The 19,358-nt window shown below is 46.7% G+C and overlaps 1 protein-coding gene across 3 annotated transcripts in view; it reads left to right on the plus strand.

Annotated features, from left to right (window-relative positions):
* The first annotated feature begins 229 nt into the window (after positions 1-229).
* nrp1a (neuropilin 1a) overlaps positions 230-19,358 on the plus strand; it is a 58,704-nt gene continuing 39,575 nt past the window's right edge. For all 3 annotated transcript variants that reach the window (XM_040126917.1, XM_040126918.1, XM_040126919.1), the window contains exons 1-3: positions 230-805; positions 2,153-2,586; positions 4,012-4,186. In XM_040126917.1, coding sequence (XP_039982851.1) covers positions 2,520-2,586; positions 4,012-4,186 — 242 coding nt within the window. In that variant the 5' untranslated portion in view covers positions 230-805; positions 2,153-2,519. The remainder of the gene's footprint in view (positions 806-2,152; positions 2,587-4,011; positions 4,187-19,358) is intronic.

The following is a 19,358-nucleotide window of genomic DNA, read 5'->3' on the forward strand; positions in this document are numbered from 1 at the left end:
CGGGGGGGGGGGGATTCATTCACGCTGGCTTAGCCTACCACTGCAGATACGCCATCGGTTTCAGCGCATTCACTGTCTAACGTGACTCTCTGGCGCGTCCGGTAAAGGCTACAGGCTGGTAGAGAGGGAGAAGCAGCCGGGTGAAATCTGCATCTCGATTGCACAGACGACCCCCGTGCACACACCAGCACACACACACACACGCACGCGTTCTCTTCTCATCTCTCGTAAAGGGGCGTGTGGGGCCGGAGAGGACTCAAACCCTCTGCCTTTGCATCCGTGGAGGAGCCGAGAGCGGTGGCGCACGGAGAGAAGGACGGGGGGAAAAAACTTAAGATAGATCTGGAAGGACTTTTCTTTTTATCTGCATTGTTGTTTCCCTCCCGTTGACACTTTGGGGACTGTCTATTTCACCTCACACGGCCCGGACTTTACCTGTGACAGCGCTGAATGGGAGGGAGCCAAACAAGGAGACGCGGAGAGATCAGCGGGGAGGAGAGCACACTGTACGCGGAGGGGAGAGTGAGAGTCTCCGGGCATCGGCTCTGCGTCTTTGCGCGGTAGGGACCGAGGATCGGGTTGGACTGTGGCGCTGTGGGTCTTCCTCGGCTTAATAAAAAAAAAAAAAAAGGAAGGCTGGGGAGGGAGCAACCGGACTTGGTTTCTGCGGGGATCCGGGGAAGATTTGGTGACATTTGAACAGAATCGGAGGGAGTCTGTCGGATCGTACGCTCTGCTCCACGCATGTTGGAAGTGGAGAGAGGAGGGCTGGATGCCTGCGGGTTTGCGAGTCCTCACAGCGCAGGTGAACGCAGCTCTTTTTCTTTTTGTTTTTGTTTGTTTGACTTAGGAATAGGGTTGAAAGAAATATCTCTGCGTCAGGGCGCGCTGCCATGATAACAGGTTTTTAAAAAAAATCACTTTTCCGTGACATCGCGGACAGCTTGACACATCTGGCTCTTACAACCCATGATTATTTAAGGCCCTTTTGCGTTTCGGTTTTAAACATATACACATCAGAACGTGCATATGAAAAGTAATTTTGTCATAACCGTGTATTGCCATGCATTGTGTTTGTGCCGGATTTAGCCGTACAGGGCTGCATGTGCCGATGGAGACTGCTGAATACAAGCCGGCTCCGTTCTCTTTTGCGCCACCGGTGTGACCCAGTAAGGAGCAGCCCGGAGTGAACGACCGAGGCGACTATCATTTACGCTTTAATTGGTTTCCCCTAAATATCAGAGTGCCATTTTAATGGTGTCACTGTTGTAGGGCAGGCTCTAACGGTCGGCGCATCTGGATAAGCTACTGGTGCATAAAAGAAATCCACAAGGAGAGAGAGAGAGAGGGGGGGGGCACACTTTCCATTAGTTGGGTCCTGAGCAGAAACTGGGCCCAGAATAAGCTCTGCAGTGCAGATACGTTTCCACTTGAGCCGGGGAATCAGTCTTGTGAGGGACAGACGGATTAGAAGACACATAAGGAACTTCTTTTGATAGGCAGGTCGGTGTGTCACACAATGACCAGTCTCAGATGGAAGCGGAAGAGGACATCCTGAGGAATTACCCCTACAGAATTCTTCATAATCCACACTTAAATTTGCTAAAAAAAAAAAAGAAAAATTAAGATGTTACATCGCCAACCTATTTCGAATATGGCAAAAATCCCAAATAATTGTTTCCTATTCCTAGAGGCAGTCCTGTTGTGTTACTCCATCTTCCTCTCATGTCTAACTCCTTTTTGTAAGAGAAGATAGAGGGAGGGAGGGAGGGAGGGGAGAGAGAGAGAGAGTGAGTGAGTAAAAGAGAGAGGGAGGGGGGGGGAAGGGGACAGGGAGAGTCATGTCACTTAACGGACTGCTGGTGCTCTGTGACTCAGTGTGAGGCTCCGCTTACATATAAAGACGCGGGGCATTTACCACATAGGTTAGCTATTCGTAATCAAGCCAATCATAAACCTCTGCGAGACCCCGCTCCGGGCCTATAGAAGAGAAGCGGTCGCAGTCCGGGGAAGGGGTGTATCCGCGTCCTCGCAGTCCTGTTTGAATCGGCAGCGGTTCGGCCAGACTCGGGAAGGCGCGGTGCGGTGCGCGCGGCAGCGGCGAGCAATCCTAACCTGCTGACACCTCCGTCTGTTTCTTTCAACCCCGCAGCCAAGGATTACCCCCGGCCCGGGCATCAGCAGACGGAGTAAGGACGCGCGGGGAGCGGGTGACTTCTGCGTCCACCTTGCGCCTTTGGCTTCTGCGGAGAGGTTATGGCACGGCCGGCGTCGGAGAGGGTAGCGCAGCCGGCACAGGCGAGAGGAAACAGGGGCTGAATGACAGGATGCCAGCGACCTGATCCCGCACTCAGATCAGTCCCAACTTCGTTAGAAGAGACGTCGCTGCTTTATGTTGGCGACTTGAGAGGAGGGAAGAAGAACACTTGCCAAAAAGCTTTTGGAGGAGTTTAATTCTGAGTTTTTTGGGGGTTTTTTTTTTGTATGCGTAATCTTATTTTTTTGGTGATAAAACAAGGATGCATTGTGGATTAGTCTTTGTCCTGTTAATGGGAATCCTCTTGGTGGTCAAGGCTTTCAAAAACGGTAAGTGTGACTTCAGACCTCTATATAAATAAAGCTCTCTGTGTACTCTGCGAGGCTCCTGAGCCCAATATTATTTTAAAAGATGAGCCCTCTCTGATCTCCGCTGATCTGCCGGCAAACGGGCAGGTCGCTCACCTGCCCGTTCTGCCAACACTTGAGGGAAAATCCTTCTGAGATTATTTCTGCAGGGATTTAGCACCGTACCAACAGTGCGCAGAGGTTTCATCGCCGCCCTCTTTTAATTGTGTTTTCTTTTTTTTTTTCTTTATCATTTTTGGTTGAATATTGAAAATGTTCCCTCAATATTCTTGGTGGAGCCAAAATGGAACCATTTAAATTTAAATAGCCCTATTCTCAAATGTGTCCTCGTTTTTATTTGATTTTTAATTTTTATTTTCTTTAAATTTACTCACTACACTTTTAACACGCGTCGTGTTGTTCATTCACAGTTTACTGAATTGGTTTAAATCGTTTGGGGTTTTTTTTCGTTCAGCTTTAGCGGCCAGCTGTAAGTCAAAATTCTGTTCTGTATTTCTGAGATGGGATGGCGATCAAAAGTCAGGCCAACTTCCCCAAGATCTATTCTTACAGCTGCAGTTTCGTTTCAGCTTTGCGCGGTTTTACTTCGATTTAATTGCCTGTCAAAGAGGTGTGCGCATTGGCGAGGGCGGCAGATGGTGACGGCTTTTTATAATAAGAGGATGAATGCAGGTGTAGATGAAGATAAATGTGAGTAGCAGCAGCGGGCCCCCTGAAAAACAAAGGATTATTCCTTTTGAGGATGAACCAAACAGTTTAGGGAGGTTTCCAGGAGCCAACTGTGGGACCCTGTAACTTTTTGGCTTCAGCGTAACCAGCCTTTCTTGAAGCTTTTCCATCCAGGCCTTTGATTTGGACTGATTCTACTGCGCATTGACCCAAACTGGCCTAAAAGCTGCTCCTCTTCTGTTTTTTTTTTTTTCTATGTTTTTTGTTTTGTTTTGTTTTTTGTGCAAGGAGCGATTAGCGCCACGTCCTGAAATTAAACAATTGTCTACTTCATTGGCTGACCGTAAACAATATTCTATTCTCTTAGACCCAATATTAATATTACTAATAATACAGAGTAGCAAAGTACGTGCAGTAACACCGGGATACTGTGTCTGTGCGGACACTTTAATATTTCTTTGTCTTAAACAAAATCAACCTTGTAAAATGATCGGATGAAAATCGATCTTCACTCAATGGGTAGAAGAAATAGATGTTAGCCCTCCGGAGCCACATCGGTAGAACAAGATTCAGGCTTGTATTGCAGCGGTGTGAGCGACTGCCCTGTAAGCTGCCATGGGTCAGAGCAATTCCAGAGTGTGAGTTTCTTTTGTTTCTATCGTAAAAAATAAAATAAAAAATACCCCCAAACAAAACCCTTTTCACTTTCCTCTGCAGATAAATGTGGAGGCAACATCAGAATCTCAACTGCCAACTACCTAACCTCGCCGGGATACCCCATGTCTTACCCCCCCTCTCAGAGATGCGTCTGGGTCATATCGGCGCCTGGTCCTCACCAGCGGATCCTCATCAACTTCAATCCGCATTTCGATCTGGAGGACCGGGACTGCAAGTGAGTACGGCGAGAGTGAGCGATCTGGCCCATGATAACGGCAGATGTACTTTCCGCCCCCCCCCCAAAAAAAAAAAAAAACAAACGTTCACTCGGTGAGACTTCGTCCCTGGGGCCCCGGTCTGGTCTCAAGTCAGATCAACCGTTTTGTGGGCGATAGCGGTCATTTTGACAAGCTTTTATTCTGCAAGTGAAAGAACCCTATTGTAACGTGATTGAACTGTCTCAGACCCATCTGAAGGCTCTGCCAGGTCCCTTATTTGGCCCTCAGACCTGAGTTTCTTTTGGGAGTCACGACACCAGAAGAGGCTATGCCGAGTGGTTTGATCCGAACAAATGCTCTTCACACACACAACTACGCACCTACAGATCCATCAGTATTTGGTAGCATGTCTGTATTTTTCTTACTGTTCTGTAAACAGTGCGTGTCAGATTTCTTGCATTTGTGTCTGGGTGCGACTCTCATTCCCTCCTTCCCCTCATGCACATTGCACGTGAAACTGCGCCATCTAGTGTTCGCGGGCCCCCCGAACCTGTGCCGGCGTCCCCTCGACCCAGACCATTTTGAAATGGAGTCATCATCAGGTTGGGATATTGATTTGAATGACGGCATCCGGGGGCGAGCTGCGGGGCCAAAAAAAAAAACCCACCAGAGGCCATTAACTCTAGCTACTTTATACACTGCAAGAAAGAACGCAATCTTAACAAGCCATTTACTTTAATATTCCCTCTAAAAACCCCATTACCCTCCAAAGAAGTGACAAATTCCAAGAATTTGTTGCTTTAAAGAAATAAAATTCTCAGTTTATTTTGATTAGGCTTTCATTCTGTTGGTGTCAGAGTTGGAAACAAGTAAAATGATTTGCCTCCTGTGGGATTTTCTTGTTTTGAGACAAAAAAAAAAAAAAGATGAAACGACCCTTTTTAAGGCGTGTCTCTTAGTTACAGTTAGTTACTGATCCCTGTTTGACTTGTAAGCCTCAAGCTGTCGGATCCAACAAAAGGTTAAGCAGCTCGCCTCTTGTCCGATAGATAGTTTAAGCCGATGAAACCTGAGACAGGCAGTAATGTGATGAGCCCGTGTCAGTGTGGGTGCCCTGGGGTGAGCCTTGCCTGGGCAGACCGCCTCGCTGCGATTGTCTGTCTGTGTGTCTGTTGACTGTGTGTGGTTTCTTCTGCGTGCGTCGGTGCCTCTGTCCTGCTCCGTCTCAGCTGTTTGTTTACGCTGCAGGGAGAGTACAGGGCTTTGCTGGATCTTGTTACTGTATCCCCGTTCCACCCAAAACCTGGACCCTATGCTTCTTTTGTGTTCCTTGACGGGCCCCTGGATATGTTTGCAGGGTTCGTTTTTTTTTCAATCCGAGATTTCAATCCCACTTGAACTTTTCCTTTGCTGCCGTCAGAGATTTATGGGAGACGGGATGCTGCTGTCTTTTTGAGGCCGGCTGTTCCTCGACGCTTCTTTTGGGTCAAATTTCTGCACCGGTGGGACCATTAAACTGTCCATGATCCTCAGTTAGAAACATAGAGCAAGGAAGGGACACGGGGGGGCTGGTAGCAGCAACAATGCTTGAGCTAATCAAATTAGTCAGGAATGAATTTCCTGTGTCCAAACACACACAGTAAAAAGAATTTAGTCCCTGCAGGCTCAAGGAGGGCAGCTTTTTTTCCGGGTTGAAAGGAGCGCGGGCTTTGAGTCTAGTGATCCATCCATGTATCATTTACAAATTAGCTCTGCTCTTTCGTTTAGCAGCCACTGACTTTGCAGATTGCGGATTGCCACTTAATTGGCTGTTCATAAATTGGTTGGCAGATGAAATTTGGGTAGTGGGTGTGTTTGCATCTGCGAGTGTCTCTCCCTCATTCTCCGTTTGTTTTTGGTTTTTTTCGTCTTTTGCTTCCGTCCCATGTGCATATTAACTACATTTGGAGCAGGCACAGCCTCTGGGATAACACTAGCATGGCCAGAAGAGCTGCTTGTTTAGAGAATAACCTAACAAATGGCCCGAGCTGTGGAGCTCGAGTCTCAGATTCACGTGGGCCGTACGGAGATTGCACCGGAAAACAGGGTCAACCTGACCCACAGCTTTTTCCCAATTTTTAACACAGTGTACTGTTTCATTTTTAATGTTTTTAACAGAGTGATTTTCATGAGGCTTCAGTTTCACGTCACAATATATTACACTTTGTGCGGCTTGAATTTGTCTTTAGCTGGCAAAGACAAGCCATTGAGTGAAATCCATTTTCCTTTTTCCTCCTTAATTTCAAAATTACTGCGGTAGGTTACTGTGATAATCGCCGACAAGGCATGTCATAGGTAACTCGATTATAAGAAAGGGAATACTCACTTATGTATCTGCAGACAGTAGTTGGGTATGATTTGTTTTGGGCCCATCAGACTCCCTGTCGCAGCTCCACTCACCAAATTTGCCCTTGCATAATGGAAACTGATGAGATCCAGAATGGCTTCCTTATCTGATGGACTGGCAGAGTGGGTGGAGGCGCAAGGGTGTGGGGGCTACAGTGCACGCTTCAGTGCACCGCCTCGCAATCTAATTAGTGGGCAAATGGAACACATATGTACCACATGTTCCCCAACATGGCCGTTATCAGCAAACCAAACAAGGGGCACTCAAAGTGGCGCTCGTAAAAACAGAAAAGGGGCTTTACTGAGCGGAGTCTGGCGGCGGTGGTGTTGTTGCACGTGTGCGCTACCCTTGACAGGTTTGTTTGGGGAAGTGCAGACGCCTGTATCCTGAGAGCTGGAGGAGGAAAACATTTCATCACAGAGATAAGGAGACTAAGTGAGCCCTGTGATTCTGAATGCAGGGCGTGTTTACCTTTCACGCACCGTTGTAGACTTTCACAGAGTGGAGTTTCGGGGGGCCACCCTCACCACTCTCACAGCTAATGAAGTTTGAGGGCGAAGGCGCCGCCGGCATCAAGGCAAATATCTGAAGTCAATTCGCTCTGAAAATCTGTGGAATGAGCGAGCTAAGCTCAAGTGAAAACCTGAAGTAAGCAGATATGCCTGGGCTCCGCTCACTCCCCGTGCACACATTCTCTGTTCCTCTGCTGTCTGATTAGGGCTGTCGGGCCCGTCTGGCGGCGGCAGCTCTGCCATCTAAAGGAAAATTTGAGATTTCGGTTGCGCATAATGCAGATTGAAGGGCGGTTTATCTCATTTCTGAGAACCACTACAGTTTCCTGTTGTTCAAGTAGGATTTTCTGTTCAGACGTCTGATGAAGCTCGAGTTTCCAGAGTTTTAAACTGGCTTAAACAAGAAGTAGGGAATGTTTCATCCTGCGCTGCAGGCTGTTCTCTCCCGCTTTCTCCTCTCCCGCTGACTCAAAGAGGAGAGCCCGCTTTCTATAGATGTGATGTACTCCTGACAAGGCGATGAATCATTGATGGCACCGGATTTGCTGGCCGGACTGAAAAAAACAGTTCCTGTATGTCTCCAGCACACTGAAGTCTCTTGCAGTGGGCCAGTCAGTCAAGGCTGCACTGTTTGTTTTGGAGGGGCAGAAGAGACGGGTTAAAAACAGAGGGAGAAAGAGTCTCCTTTCTCTGCTTTTCTCTCTCTCTGGATGGTATTTTTGTGGACCTCACAGAAATTCCAGCGTGACAATCTGTGCAGTGGATGGAGGGGAGGGGTTTTCAGAGGAGATGTATGGCGGGGTGGCACTAGGCAGTAGAGATATTTGAGGAATGCCTTCTCAAGCGCCCCTTTGTGGAGGAGGTTGTGCAGAAAGTCAACAAAAGTCTCCTGCCGCGCCACGCTTCAGAAGTCTGCGAGTGTCCCCCCCCCACGCGCTTTTAGGAGCCTGTAACCCAAAGCTTGGAAACACACTCTTTTCCTCTTTTTAATTGTAGTCCTCTCCTTTCTCTGTCCCTCTGCCCCTTCCACTCTGATCTCCCGCTGAGCTGCTCCCGTGGAGCTGCTCGGCCTGCTGGGTAGGCAAACATTCTCTGCTGTCTACCCTCTACAATAGACATCCTGCCTCCTCCGGCATTCCTGAGCGGGCCTGGACTCCAGAGATGACTAGCAGGAGCTTGGGGACGGGGGAGCGGGGTATTACCCCGTTCCAGATCTTTAGCTGGCTCTTTCTTTGTCGTGCGGAATCCCACTAACTCCAGTCATATGGTCATGGGGCAAAACAAAGAGGGCCACCTGTTCCTAGGAAGTGAGAGTGGACAGAGGAGGCTTTGAGGAAAAGATCCACTTGGCCACTTTCCCACTTGGCCACTTTCCCTAATTCCCCTGTTACCCTTCCACCTAAAAAAGCATGGAGCAGTTCCCCAGTAAAGAGCAGTGGAGCTTCACAGCTGGGGAGTGAGAAGCAATAACTCCTCCCCGCGTCTGAAAACAGCTCCTTCTCCCCTCTCGCTGCTCTCTCACGCTCCTCTGCAAGCCAACCGTGGGCAAATAAGGAGAAGTGGGCTGCTTGACCATTTATCAGCCGTCGCCATGGAGGAAAATAAATACAGCAGGGACGCAAGAGGAACCTTTTCTTTAGCGGGCTGCTGGCGGTAGAGGCTTTTAAAAAGGGGAAGTGCTGTGACCTCAGGGGATGAGGCTCTGGAGTGACATGGATTGTTGGAGATACTTGTTAGCAGACTTTTTTTTTTTTCTTTTATGGGTTGATGTGTGTTTCTTTTCAAAGTGCATGTCAGCGAAGCATCCATGCTGAGGGAGTTGAAAGCGAGAGCCGCAAAACAGGCACAGCAAAGTAAAGAATTGTGCAGGGCAACACCACGTCTTTTAACTACCAGGTTTGACAGAACACAGCTGAAATTATGCACCTGGCATTTTCCACAGCAATAGACTCCCGCAGTTCATGACAATGGAAATCAAATTGCACCCAAAATTACATTAAAACAGTGTACCTTGAAAAAAAAAAAAAAGCACCAGAAGGAGAAGACCGCTTTGAAAAAGTCTTGTTTGAACTTCACAGCAATCGCACCCAAACCTTATTTGTCGGCATGGTAAAACTTACAGAGACAAGCACCCCGCATCTTAAATTTCTATTTACAATACATCAGCCTCCTTCCCACCTGCGAGAACATAACCACCGATGAGGCGAGCGAGCCGTTCAAAGCGAACGAAAGCTGCAGTGCCGATAAATGTTAAATGTTCACCTTGTTAATTAAGCCGAGAGCAGAAAAGCCAGGACAGCAGACAGAGATGTTGAACCAGAAAGCCGGTGACCTTCACTATCATTACTCTCTTTCTTCTTCAGCATCGCTTTTAAACACAAAGGGTTTCTCCCTGGCTAATGAGCGGGATTAAAGTGGGGTCTGTGCGCATCTGGGCTTGCACGCGGGCGGTACATGTGTGCGTGTGGGTGACCGTCAGGTTGAGGGTCTTTTTTTTTTTTCATCTGCTGGTGAAATGTTTCACCTTGGCCGAGGCTTGGAAGGGCAGCCTGATTGAAAAGCTTTCTGGCCGTGGCATCTGCCACCCGCCCCGCTGCTCTGTCACCACTTTGATTCATGCACAACCTGACCACAACCGGGAGGCGAGCCACTCTGCCTCGCAGCGGGAGGGACGTCCACTTCACAGTGCGGCAGTAGGAAAAGGAGGAATGAGGGAGGGAGGGGGAGAGAGAAAAGAGACGAGACGAGGCCCGTGCTCATAAATAACCCGCTGGATTTCGGGCCTTAGTCACATATCTGCGGCAGCACAAAAGCATCGTTCAGTCTCACGTGTCTGCCTGTTTTGTTTTTTGTCTTGGTGTCGGAGTGAGCAACACGTGTTTGCCAGCGACTGAGTGTCACTAAGCTGCTTCTGGCACACGCCTGGTGAATTTCTTTTTTTCCTCTACTCCTTTTTTTTCTTTCCAGCCCCAAACCAGCACACGCTTCCCTGTGTGGAAGTTTGTTGTGGAAAGGAGCTGCGGCCCACACAGCTCAGAGATGTCAGCCGAATGCTCTTTTACTTTTTATCCAAAGCAGATTGCTAGAAAAGGAGCCGTATGGCGAGACTCGTGATTACAGGACAACATTTGGTCATCTCAGATCTCTATCTGGACACACATCTGTTGACTGTAAGAAAATTCATACTCCTTTTCCTTCCAGCGCCTATGAGAAAGCATTAAACACTGAGGCTGTAATTCAATTATGCGTTTCTCTTTCCAAAGGACAGTTGGCAATAAGTACGGTCTCCCCCTCTCTCTGCCTCATAAAATATAATTAGTAACAGGTTTTCCTCTCTCGTCTTTTTTCTTTCCATCAAATGCTGATTTCTCAGTTTATGAGGCTGTATGGGAAAACATCAAGAAGTGATACGGAGAGTGAATGAATGAATGAATAATAATTTGAGTCCTTGATATGTGGGTGACAAGGCAGTTGTCAGAGGTGGATTACTTTCAAACAGTATCTGCCAGGGTCTTACTTATCCACTCATCCAAGAGGTGAAAGGAAAGAGAAGAGACGCTTTAGTAGAATTGACGAGGGAGTTCTGGACACTTTAATACAGCGTGTCCTGGCTTGTCAGACGTGTTTCCTTCAGTGGTCTAACCTTGAATGGGGCTCATGATTTTGATGGATGTGGCTGTAGTCCTACGCAGCCTGTTTGTTGCCCTAACGCCCCGTTGCTTACAGTTTCACAAGGGGTGGCAGTGTGTGGGGGGGGGGCTCAGCGAGCAGAGCATTCTTTACTCAAACAATCAGGCAAGTCCCTAGAGGGCCTCCGGGCTCTGAGTGAAGGACAGTTTGTTTGCAAGGGGTAAGAGGGTAGGTAGGTAGGAAGTAAAGCCAAGGAGCCTCCTCTCTCGGCCCTAGATTCCCGGGGTCACTTTCGGTCACTGTGTTTGCGCACAGCGGGCTGTCGTGGCCTGCTGGTGTTTTTCCACCACTCAACTCGGCCTGATTCGGTAGGGGTAGCAAGCAGACGGTGATTGATGGGGCGGTACCCCACTGCTCTCTGATGGAGTTAGAGCACAAACAATCCCTGGCTTTGTTTGCTCGTTGCTTGATCTCGCTTCACTAAATCGGCAACATTAGTTGTGGTCTTTCTTTTGCACTGCATCCACCATTGCATGTTTTTTTTTCTCACGGCTGTATTTTTTTTGTTAGACGACAGTAAGAAGCCTGTATCTCTGGTGACTTTCCAGCCTAGCCAGGATGACCCCTGCCTACATAGGGATAAGTGGCCAGAGGACCCCTCTCCTCCATGCATTCTACAACACAGTCTCCCTGAGGATTTCACCAGGAAGCAGTAGGGGCAGGATACTACTAGACAGTCAGCCTCCAAGTTGGCAGGAAAGTTTGATTGTGGGGCCAGTAACTGGAAGAGTCACCTTGCCCTCCAAATGCTGGCGAGGGGTGGCTGGCCATCAGCACTTAGATCAGCCCTGTAATGCCAAGCATTCAGCCTCTCTGCCCGGCACCACAGAAGAGATGCACTGCTTGGCACGTGGCCCTCGCAGCACGGAATATTTGGCTTTCAAACTGCTGCATCATTGGAAAATCTGAGTTCTTTGCACGCAGTGAGAACAATGAAGCCATCAGAATAAAATAAAGGATGTGGTTTTAAATGATAGATATTGCGTCCAAGGGCTGATCCACACTCAAAGGAAACTGCCTGAATCTGGCAACAACTGATCAACTGGCTGTTCTAGCAAATATGTGCCCATTGTAAAAGCACTCCCCTTATTTATTTTTATCACCATCCTTTTTCCTCTTCCTGTCAAGAACCAGAAATAACCTGTCTTGTCTCAAGGTCGTCGTGCGGTTTAAGGTCAGGTGTGGTTGCTGCTGGCCGTTGGTGCGTATTGTATACAATGAAGTAATCTGTCCTCCCCGTCACTCTCTCAGGGCCTGTTCAGCTCCCCAGCTCCCAGCCAGATGACCAGGTCATTGAGCACCCAGCCCAGACTGCTCTCTAACCCCCCCCAAACCCCTGCCGCCTCCACAGGCTGCAGGGAGGACAAAGGGAAGAAAGAGAAGGGAGAACGCCGGGGGGGGCAGATAGGCTGTTTAATTGAATAATTCCCAGTGTAGTTATTACCACCGCTGCCCTGGAGCTAAGAATCTTAGCGAGAGAGCGTGCTTCACGCCGCAGAACCTTTTAGCAGTGTTGACATATGTTTGCTAAGTTCCTCTATCAGCTATTTGCGCTCTTTCCTCTCTTTTGTTCTTATTCTTCACTGCCTCGATCAGCCAATCAACTCGCATTCCTTCACTCTCTTTTTCTATCTCCCTCACCAGACAGTCCTTCTCACTTCCTGCCCATTGTGGAGAGGAGAGATTTTTGAACAGCACTCAAAGCTTTACCTCTAGTTGACCTCCTCCTCAACTCCACTTCTCCCTTCCCTTCCTCCTCAACCCTCCTCCTCGGTTCCTCCTGCCTTCTTTGAACGAGGCGCGCTCCCCGCACGCACAGCTCATTAGCCGCTAGCTTCTCGCAGCGTCAGAAACAGATAGATGATTGCCGGCGTATATGCCGCTCGATTTTGGGGGCTGTACATTGTCTCTGTTATTGTTTTTTCTCATCGCCCCTTGAAACACTGAGTCATGTGGCGCTCACTTGGCTAATTTTAGTGCCATGTTGAGTTCAGTAGGCCACTAGCTCAAGGTTGTTTACAAGTATCTCATTTTTCCTCCGGTTTCCTCTTGTCATATGGTTCCAGCATACTGGACATCCTACGCATGTAGTCATGAACAGCATATCCAGTAATAGTCTGTCCCCTAAAAAAGGCATTGTGAGCTGAGCTGAGGGTTATTGTCTTTTGCGTCTTCGTTAGACAGTAAGTCCGCATGAAGCAGCACTGTGCTCCCTCCCTGCAGGGTGTGCACGTATCCATGCAGCTGAGCCCTGTAGGAACCCTGGAGGCTGAGGGGGCGTTGAGAGCAGGGAGGGGACAGTGTGTATAAAAGACAGTATACGCGTCAGCCCTGCCGCGACACATCGCCCCCTTTATCCCAGCACCCTTTTATTTTTACCCTTGACTTTTTTTTGACCGGCTGTTGTCACAATGGCGTATCATCGGAGCCGTGCCACAGACCCCCTGTGGAGGACCCTCTCTTCGCTCACCTCTGACTGCTCCTCTCTCCTGTGTAATCAGAGATCCTCTCAAATGTCAAGGTGGGACAAATGGGAGCCATTCCCTCCTGTAATGGCTTCTCTTTCCCTCCATCTCTTTGTCTCTTCCCTCTTTGAGAAAACACACAGGCGTTTTCATCCCTTCCATCTTATTGGTTTGCCTTCCGTCTTTGTAATTTTCAGACATTTATACCAGTCTCCTGCTTTTCTTCTTTGGCTCTTTGTAAATCGTATCACAGAGTTTCTGGCTTGGTTGTGTTAACATTTTAAACCTTCTCGGGATAGGGTGTACTGTAAAGCTGACATATTCCAAAACAGCTCTCAGTCAAAATTACTATATAATAAGGCCATTACTACACTGTGACTTTACTTCTATGAATTGTCTCTTAGAAATTTACCCCAAGGGTTGGTGGCTTCATTTGCAAAAGCATACATTCGGAGCCTGAATATTAATATCTGCACCCTAAGATACATATATATCACTGCTGTATGCTAAGCAGTTTCATTTCCGAAGCTCACTTAGCAGGGAAAAGTGCTAAATGCGTATTTCCATTTTGCCAACGGCAGTTTTCTAATTAATTGTACTTATTCCTGCTGTATTCATGATAACAAGATGTGTGATTGAAAGAAAAATGTGGATAGATGGATATTCTCAGTCCTTGCTCACAATTGCAGCTATTATGTAATAGCTGTAATTAATGTATTATTATTATTATTATTATTATTATTATTATTATTATTATTATTGGGAGCTTTTAGTTTTGTACTGCATTCATAGAAGATGTATTGACACAATGTGACTGGTAATAAATGAGGTTTAATCATTTTCATTTTTGTTTTTAAGAAGGATATATGTGGAAATACACCTATAATGAATTTATCACTTCTTATTTGGAATTTTACTTCAAAATAGTTTAAATCTGATGAAAATGTTCAATTAAAATATTCAAAATGCATTTTAGAAAAACCCTTTGCGGTTTAACAGACATTTATTGTTTTATTAAGTAATTTGAGGGATAATCAGCGGCTGATTTGTGTTTTTCACAGCATTTTTCAGCATTTTCTAACGTCAGCAAAAAGACCGTACTGTAAATTGCAGTGAACATTGTCCTCTAAGAGCAGAAATCACAAGAACTTTTGGATGCATTAGAACAAAAAATCGGTTTTAAACCAAACATCCTCTTTAAGAAATAAAGGTATTTTTGGTTGGTAATAACCAAGTGCTGAGACCTTTAAGTTATCTTGAAGTGAGCAAGGTTAAGCCACATAAGACATATTGTAATCCCATTGTTTTGACCTATTTGTCATTTGTCAATTTTAATGAGGGAGGTAGATCAGAATGTGCATAACGGGATGGCGGAAAATTTGCGAGGCTCTGCTTTGATCCTGTAGGCATGTCACCGTCGCCCAGGGGAATAGAAAACAAGTCAGCTGAACATACTTATGCCCCACATGTGAGTTGAGCACAGGGGGTTTAGATGGCCTGCTAACAGGGGCAGCTTTTGTGGTCAGTTTTATTTCCACCCCTGCCCTCTCTCGCTGTGAGCCTGCTCTGTGGTGAGCAGAAAGGTTCCCCCCTTGAGGAAGAAATGTCCCTCTGTCTGCCTGTGCTCATATTTCTGAACAAAGGATTATTGTGCATTTTGCAAAGGGAGGGGGGGAATGCGATAATTGAGCCTAAATAGCCAAATTCATTAATTTGATTGTTGGCGACAGCAGACCTCTCGACAGTGTAATTAGGAAAGCTAATGGATGGAGGCACGTTAAATCCATCAATGCTAATGATAACTGCTGTTTAGGAAAGTGAATATGCTTTACAAACATGTGGCCACGGCCGCCACAAAATCAGAAACAGCCACGGCATCTAAAAATATGACAGAGCTGAGTCCAACCATGTGGCGGTGACACCCAAAGAAGCCCATTGGATGGGTGCAGCTGGGCCGCCTGGGTGGGGAATATCCATTTTTTCATCCATCTTTTTTATCTTCCATCCATCCATGTGGCAGCATGCCGGTGAATAAAGCAATCCTGCCCTTCTCCCCTAACCGACAAGGGGAACCACTTCTGAACCCATCAGCTCTGATTGGTCGGTGGTTTATCCCACTTGGTGGGTTGGCACGTTCTGCGGCCTTCAACTCCTGTAATAATTTTTTGCAGATTCAGACGTAGAGACACAGTGGACATCAGGGGTGTGCCTCATGATCAAGCTTCTGTTTTAACGATGAGGTCTTTCCCTTCAATAAAAATCTTAATGTTAGCAAGTCACCGGAGTTAATGATTTTAACTGAGAACATTAAGCTCTAGACCTGGTTTACTCCCCTGGTTTTTTTTTTTTTTTTTTATTCTTCCTTGTCTGTCCAGGCAAGCTGGGACATTTGGCTCATTACAGCTGGACTGGGCCCAACTTGTTATTCTATTTCAGGTTAATGAATGTCACGCGCAAAAGGGGAGGCAGTATTGCAGAGAAATTGGAGAAGGAGAGAACATTTTATTTCAGCGATATGTCCCCTCCAGGCTCGGAAAAAGTAAATCGGAGATCAGTTTGTCTCGGGCCCCCTTGTACAAACGTTTATGATGTTGTGCTGTTTTGTTTGTTAGCTGAGACTTGTTAACACGTGAAGTCTCCGCCTGGAGTTTTCTCATGGCTGGCAACAAAGTCATTTTTCCTGCTATGCCTCCCTGGGTCCACAAGGCCGTCCCAAGCACGTTGTTTAGGCCTCTGCACCTGTGTTACCCAGAGCTGTTTTGACATGTTGTAGGTGACATGTTTTCGTGCAATAGCAAGTTATACTGTGACAGCCACAGAAGGAGAATTGTCAGAGTAAAGTGTCAGGCATCCGTTCTATATACAGCTGAACCAAAAAGAGTCATAGAAAATAAAGAGCTCTTGTTCGGGGGCTTTCCACAGAATGCTCGGGCTTATAAATGGTGTGATTAAGAAATCTAGCTAATTGTATTAGGCTTATACAGACTGTCATAGTGTTATTCCATTGCCTCAGATTGTATTGCTTTTGTAGAACCATATCAAGCAGACATTTATAGAGGGAGGACAGATTATTTCCATGGGAAAGCTTCAGGCAATATAACTGTTATATTGTTAGACCAGTGGTTTGTCGCCTTCTCTTTGGCTTTGCAAGGAGGGCTAATGTTCTCGTTTGACACTAGCGGATTGCTTTCTCTCTGTGCCTGAAGAAAGAAGGCAAGCTAATACATTTGAGTCGGTGAAGCGAAGGTCGTTGAGAATTACATTCACCCCCCCTCACCCCGCCTCACCCATCCAGCCCTCTCTTTTTCCCTTTAATTTCCCCACTGGATTGGCAAAGCGTTTTCGCTATTAGCACTGTGGTAGGCAACTCACTGAGTTTATGCGTAATCTTCTGTGTTTGTGTGTGTGTGTGTGTGGGTGGGTGGGTGTTGTGGTGTGGTGCTGTGTGCTGGCGGGCACACAAAGACCAAAGGCAGACTAGACAGATAAAGACGTCCGCGGCTCAACTGGATTGTATTGTCATGAGGAATTAGAACAACAACAACAGCAGTGATACAACATGAAACATCACCACGCAGGCCCCGGGAAGACGAAGCTTAAGTTTAACCTGACAGGTCAGGAGGACATAGTTTAGAGTCAAACCCTGAAAATGTGGGACCATCCGAGGCTTAAAAGTAGGCCGTTTTTTACTTTTATGATCGTAGACAGAGGTTGTTATCCGTCCTCGGTCTTCCCTAAAGACGCTCAGCACTAGAAGCAAGTCCCCAAAGGTGTTTAGAGGGAGAGATTAGAGGTACATTTAACACGGCTGGCATCGAGAGAACCTTCTGGATGCCTCAAACTGCCCCGCCAAGTGTTTCATATAATGTCTTCCAGATGATAAGGGCTTAGATTGAGCATGTGGACCCACTGGTGCAGAACCACTGGAGTTCTGGCTGACACACCAGTCATTTAGACACAAATAAAGAAATTTCAGAGGGTTCTTCTTTCTTCCCTCGCACATAGAGCACAGTGAGGACCCCCAGGGCGTCTTCGCTCTTCCATCTGCATCCTCTCTCCCACTGTGACGCTTTTACAAGGGCCATCCGAGCTGATGATGCACCAGGATAAAAATGCAATGAATAGCTTTTCTGGAGGTGAGACGTGTTGAAATAGAAGCAACAATGAGACTATTTTATCTGGTTTGAAAGGCGAATAAGGAGTTTGTGAGGACAGGCAAAATGAAAACATCAGTTGTTTGGTTTCTGTTCACGTGCACACTCATGATAACATGATATACTGGACACAATATACATAATGCTCTGCATGTACACACAGTTGTTTGCACATATATCGTGCATATGTTCACACAAACCAAAAAAACCCCACAAACACTTGCTCAGCTCCTTCAGCTGTACTGCAGCTTGCTCCTCTCTCCTTCATCTCAGTGATGCATCTCAGCATCAATTTTTTAGGCGTCTGGCAATGCTCAGCTTTTGGCAGTTGCAGGGGAGGAGTCAGAGAGCTGCAGAGACAGAGGGACTGAGGTGAATTATAAGTCTGCTGATAGAACAGAGCAGACCCACCGAAAGATTGATGCTCTCTGTTGTGAGCTTCGAAGCAAAAGATGGAGAGGAGAGGAGAGGAGAAGGGGAATTGGTTGCACAAATAGACACAGTTTGGGGGGGGAAACTCACTGCCGCATCTTCTTGGAATTTTTTTCAATCTATTTTGGAGAACACTGACCATTTCACTACAGACAGAAACATACGACTTCAAAATTAAAAGTTCAATTGAAAAATTATGCTGGTATGTCTGCCTTCCTTTCAGTAACAAAAATAATATTAAGAAGACATTTGAAAATAACTTTAACGTCATTTTTGACGGAAAAAAAGGATGAGTTTTGTAACTTTGGTTTGACTTTAAATTCTTGCATCCTAGATATTTACTCCTGGTGACTACGCTAGACAATGACATCATTGCAACAGAAACCGGATCCCTGCTTCGGGAGAGCCCTTTAAACTAAATACTGAGTAACTCCCTGGCCGTTTAGCCACAAAGCGGGGGGGGGGTAACATCGTAAACGCCGTGTGAAACTAGTATTTTTACCAAGCTGCAGCTGATAAAGTAGCCAAAACAAAGTGGTACTTGTGGAAGCCAAGCTTCTGAAATCACAGCAAAGAGAAATGAGGGGAAGCCAAACAACTCAAGCAGGGGATTTCACACAGAAATGAGAGGACTGAGCTCTTAAAGGATTTTAAAATGTATGAACTCAAGTGATGGAAACCATACTGCATATTTCCAGCCAGTTTTTGATGAGACTTGTAACGCAGTCTGAATGCCTTTGTGGAGTAGGAGCAAAGGGCTGGCTGTTAAGGCCTGCTGGCAGTCGTCTCTAGCAGCTTTCTTGCCACGTACCAAACCTTTCATCGGAGACAATAAAACATTCAAAGGAGAGATGAAGAATTAGAGGGAGGCACCTGATGCATGTTGACAGCTCCATATCACCTCAGATCATTCTATCTGAACAGAGAGACGAGTGAAGTCATCCATCCACCGCCTCTCCTCGGGGACCCAATTTCAAGGATTGCCACTTCTGTCCGACTCTACATTTAGTTACTCTGTCTTTCCCCATCACTAGCTGACTCTCCTTACTTGCCGTTATATTGCGCAGTTGAAAACCCAGTAGATACTCCTCCCCAGCCCGCAAAAATCACCTCCGGTAATTAGATTTCTGTTTCACAAGTACGTTTTTGAATCTGACGCAGGTGAAGGAAACCACTTTCAAAGAAAAAGATGGAAAACAGTGCGTGTGGATACATGTCAGACCCGACCTGAGGGGACTCAGCCCACCCTGAGCCATCATTCAAACTGTAAATCACCTTTTTGTGCGAAATCCTGTGAATTAAGTGAGTTCATCGCTAAGGAGGCCTGATGTTTTGGGAGTAATTTGGGAATCAAGCGAAACTGTGAAAATAGGCCCCCGTGCCTACGGGGCACATATTTTCTGTGGAGACAGAAGGAGTATTTGTGTGACTGAATGTGCCTGCACAACTGTTGCACGTTATACTTATATTAAAATTAATATCTGTGCTTACTGTGTGTGGATTGCATTTTTTTTTTTTTCATCTGGGTCTGATGAAGACGGAGGACCACG

The sequence above is a fragment of the Xiphias gladius genome, chromosome 5, assembly GCF_016859285.1.
Source record: "Xiphias gladius isolate SHS-SW01 ecotype Sanya breed wild chromosome 5, ASM1685928v1, whole genome shotgun sequence".
Classification (NCBI taxonomy): Eukaryota; Metazoa; Chordata; class Actinopteri; order Istiophoriformes; family Xiphiidae; genus Xiphias; species Xiphias gladius.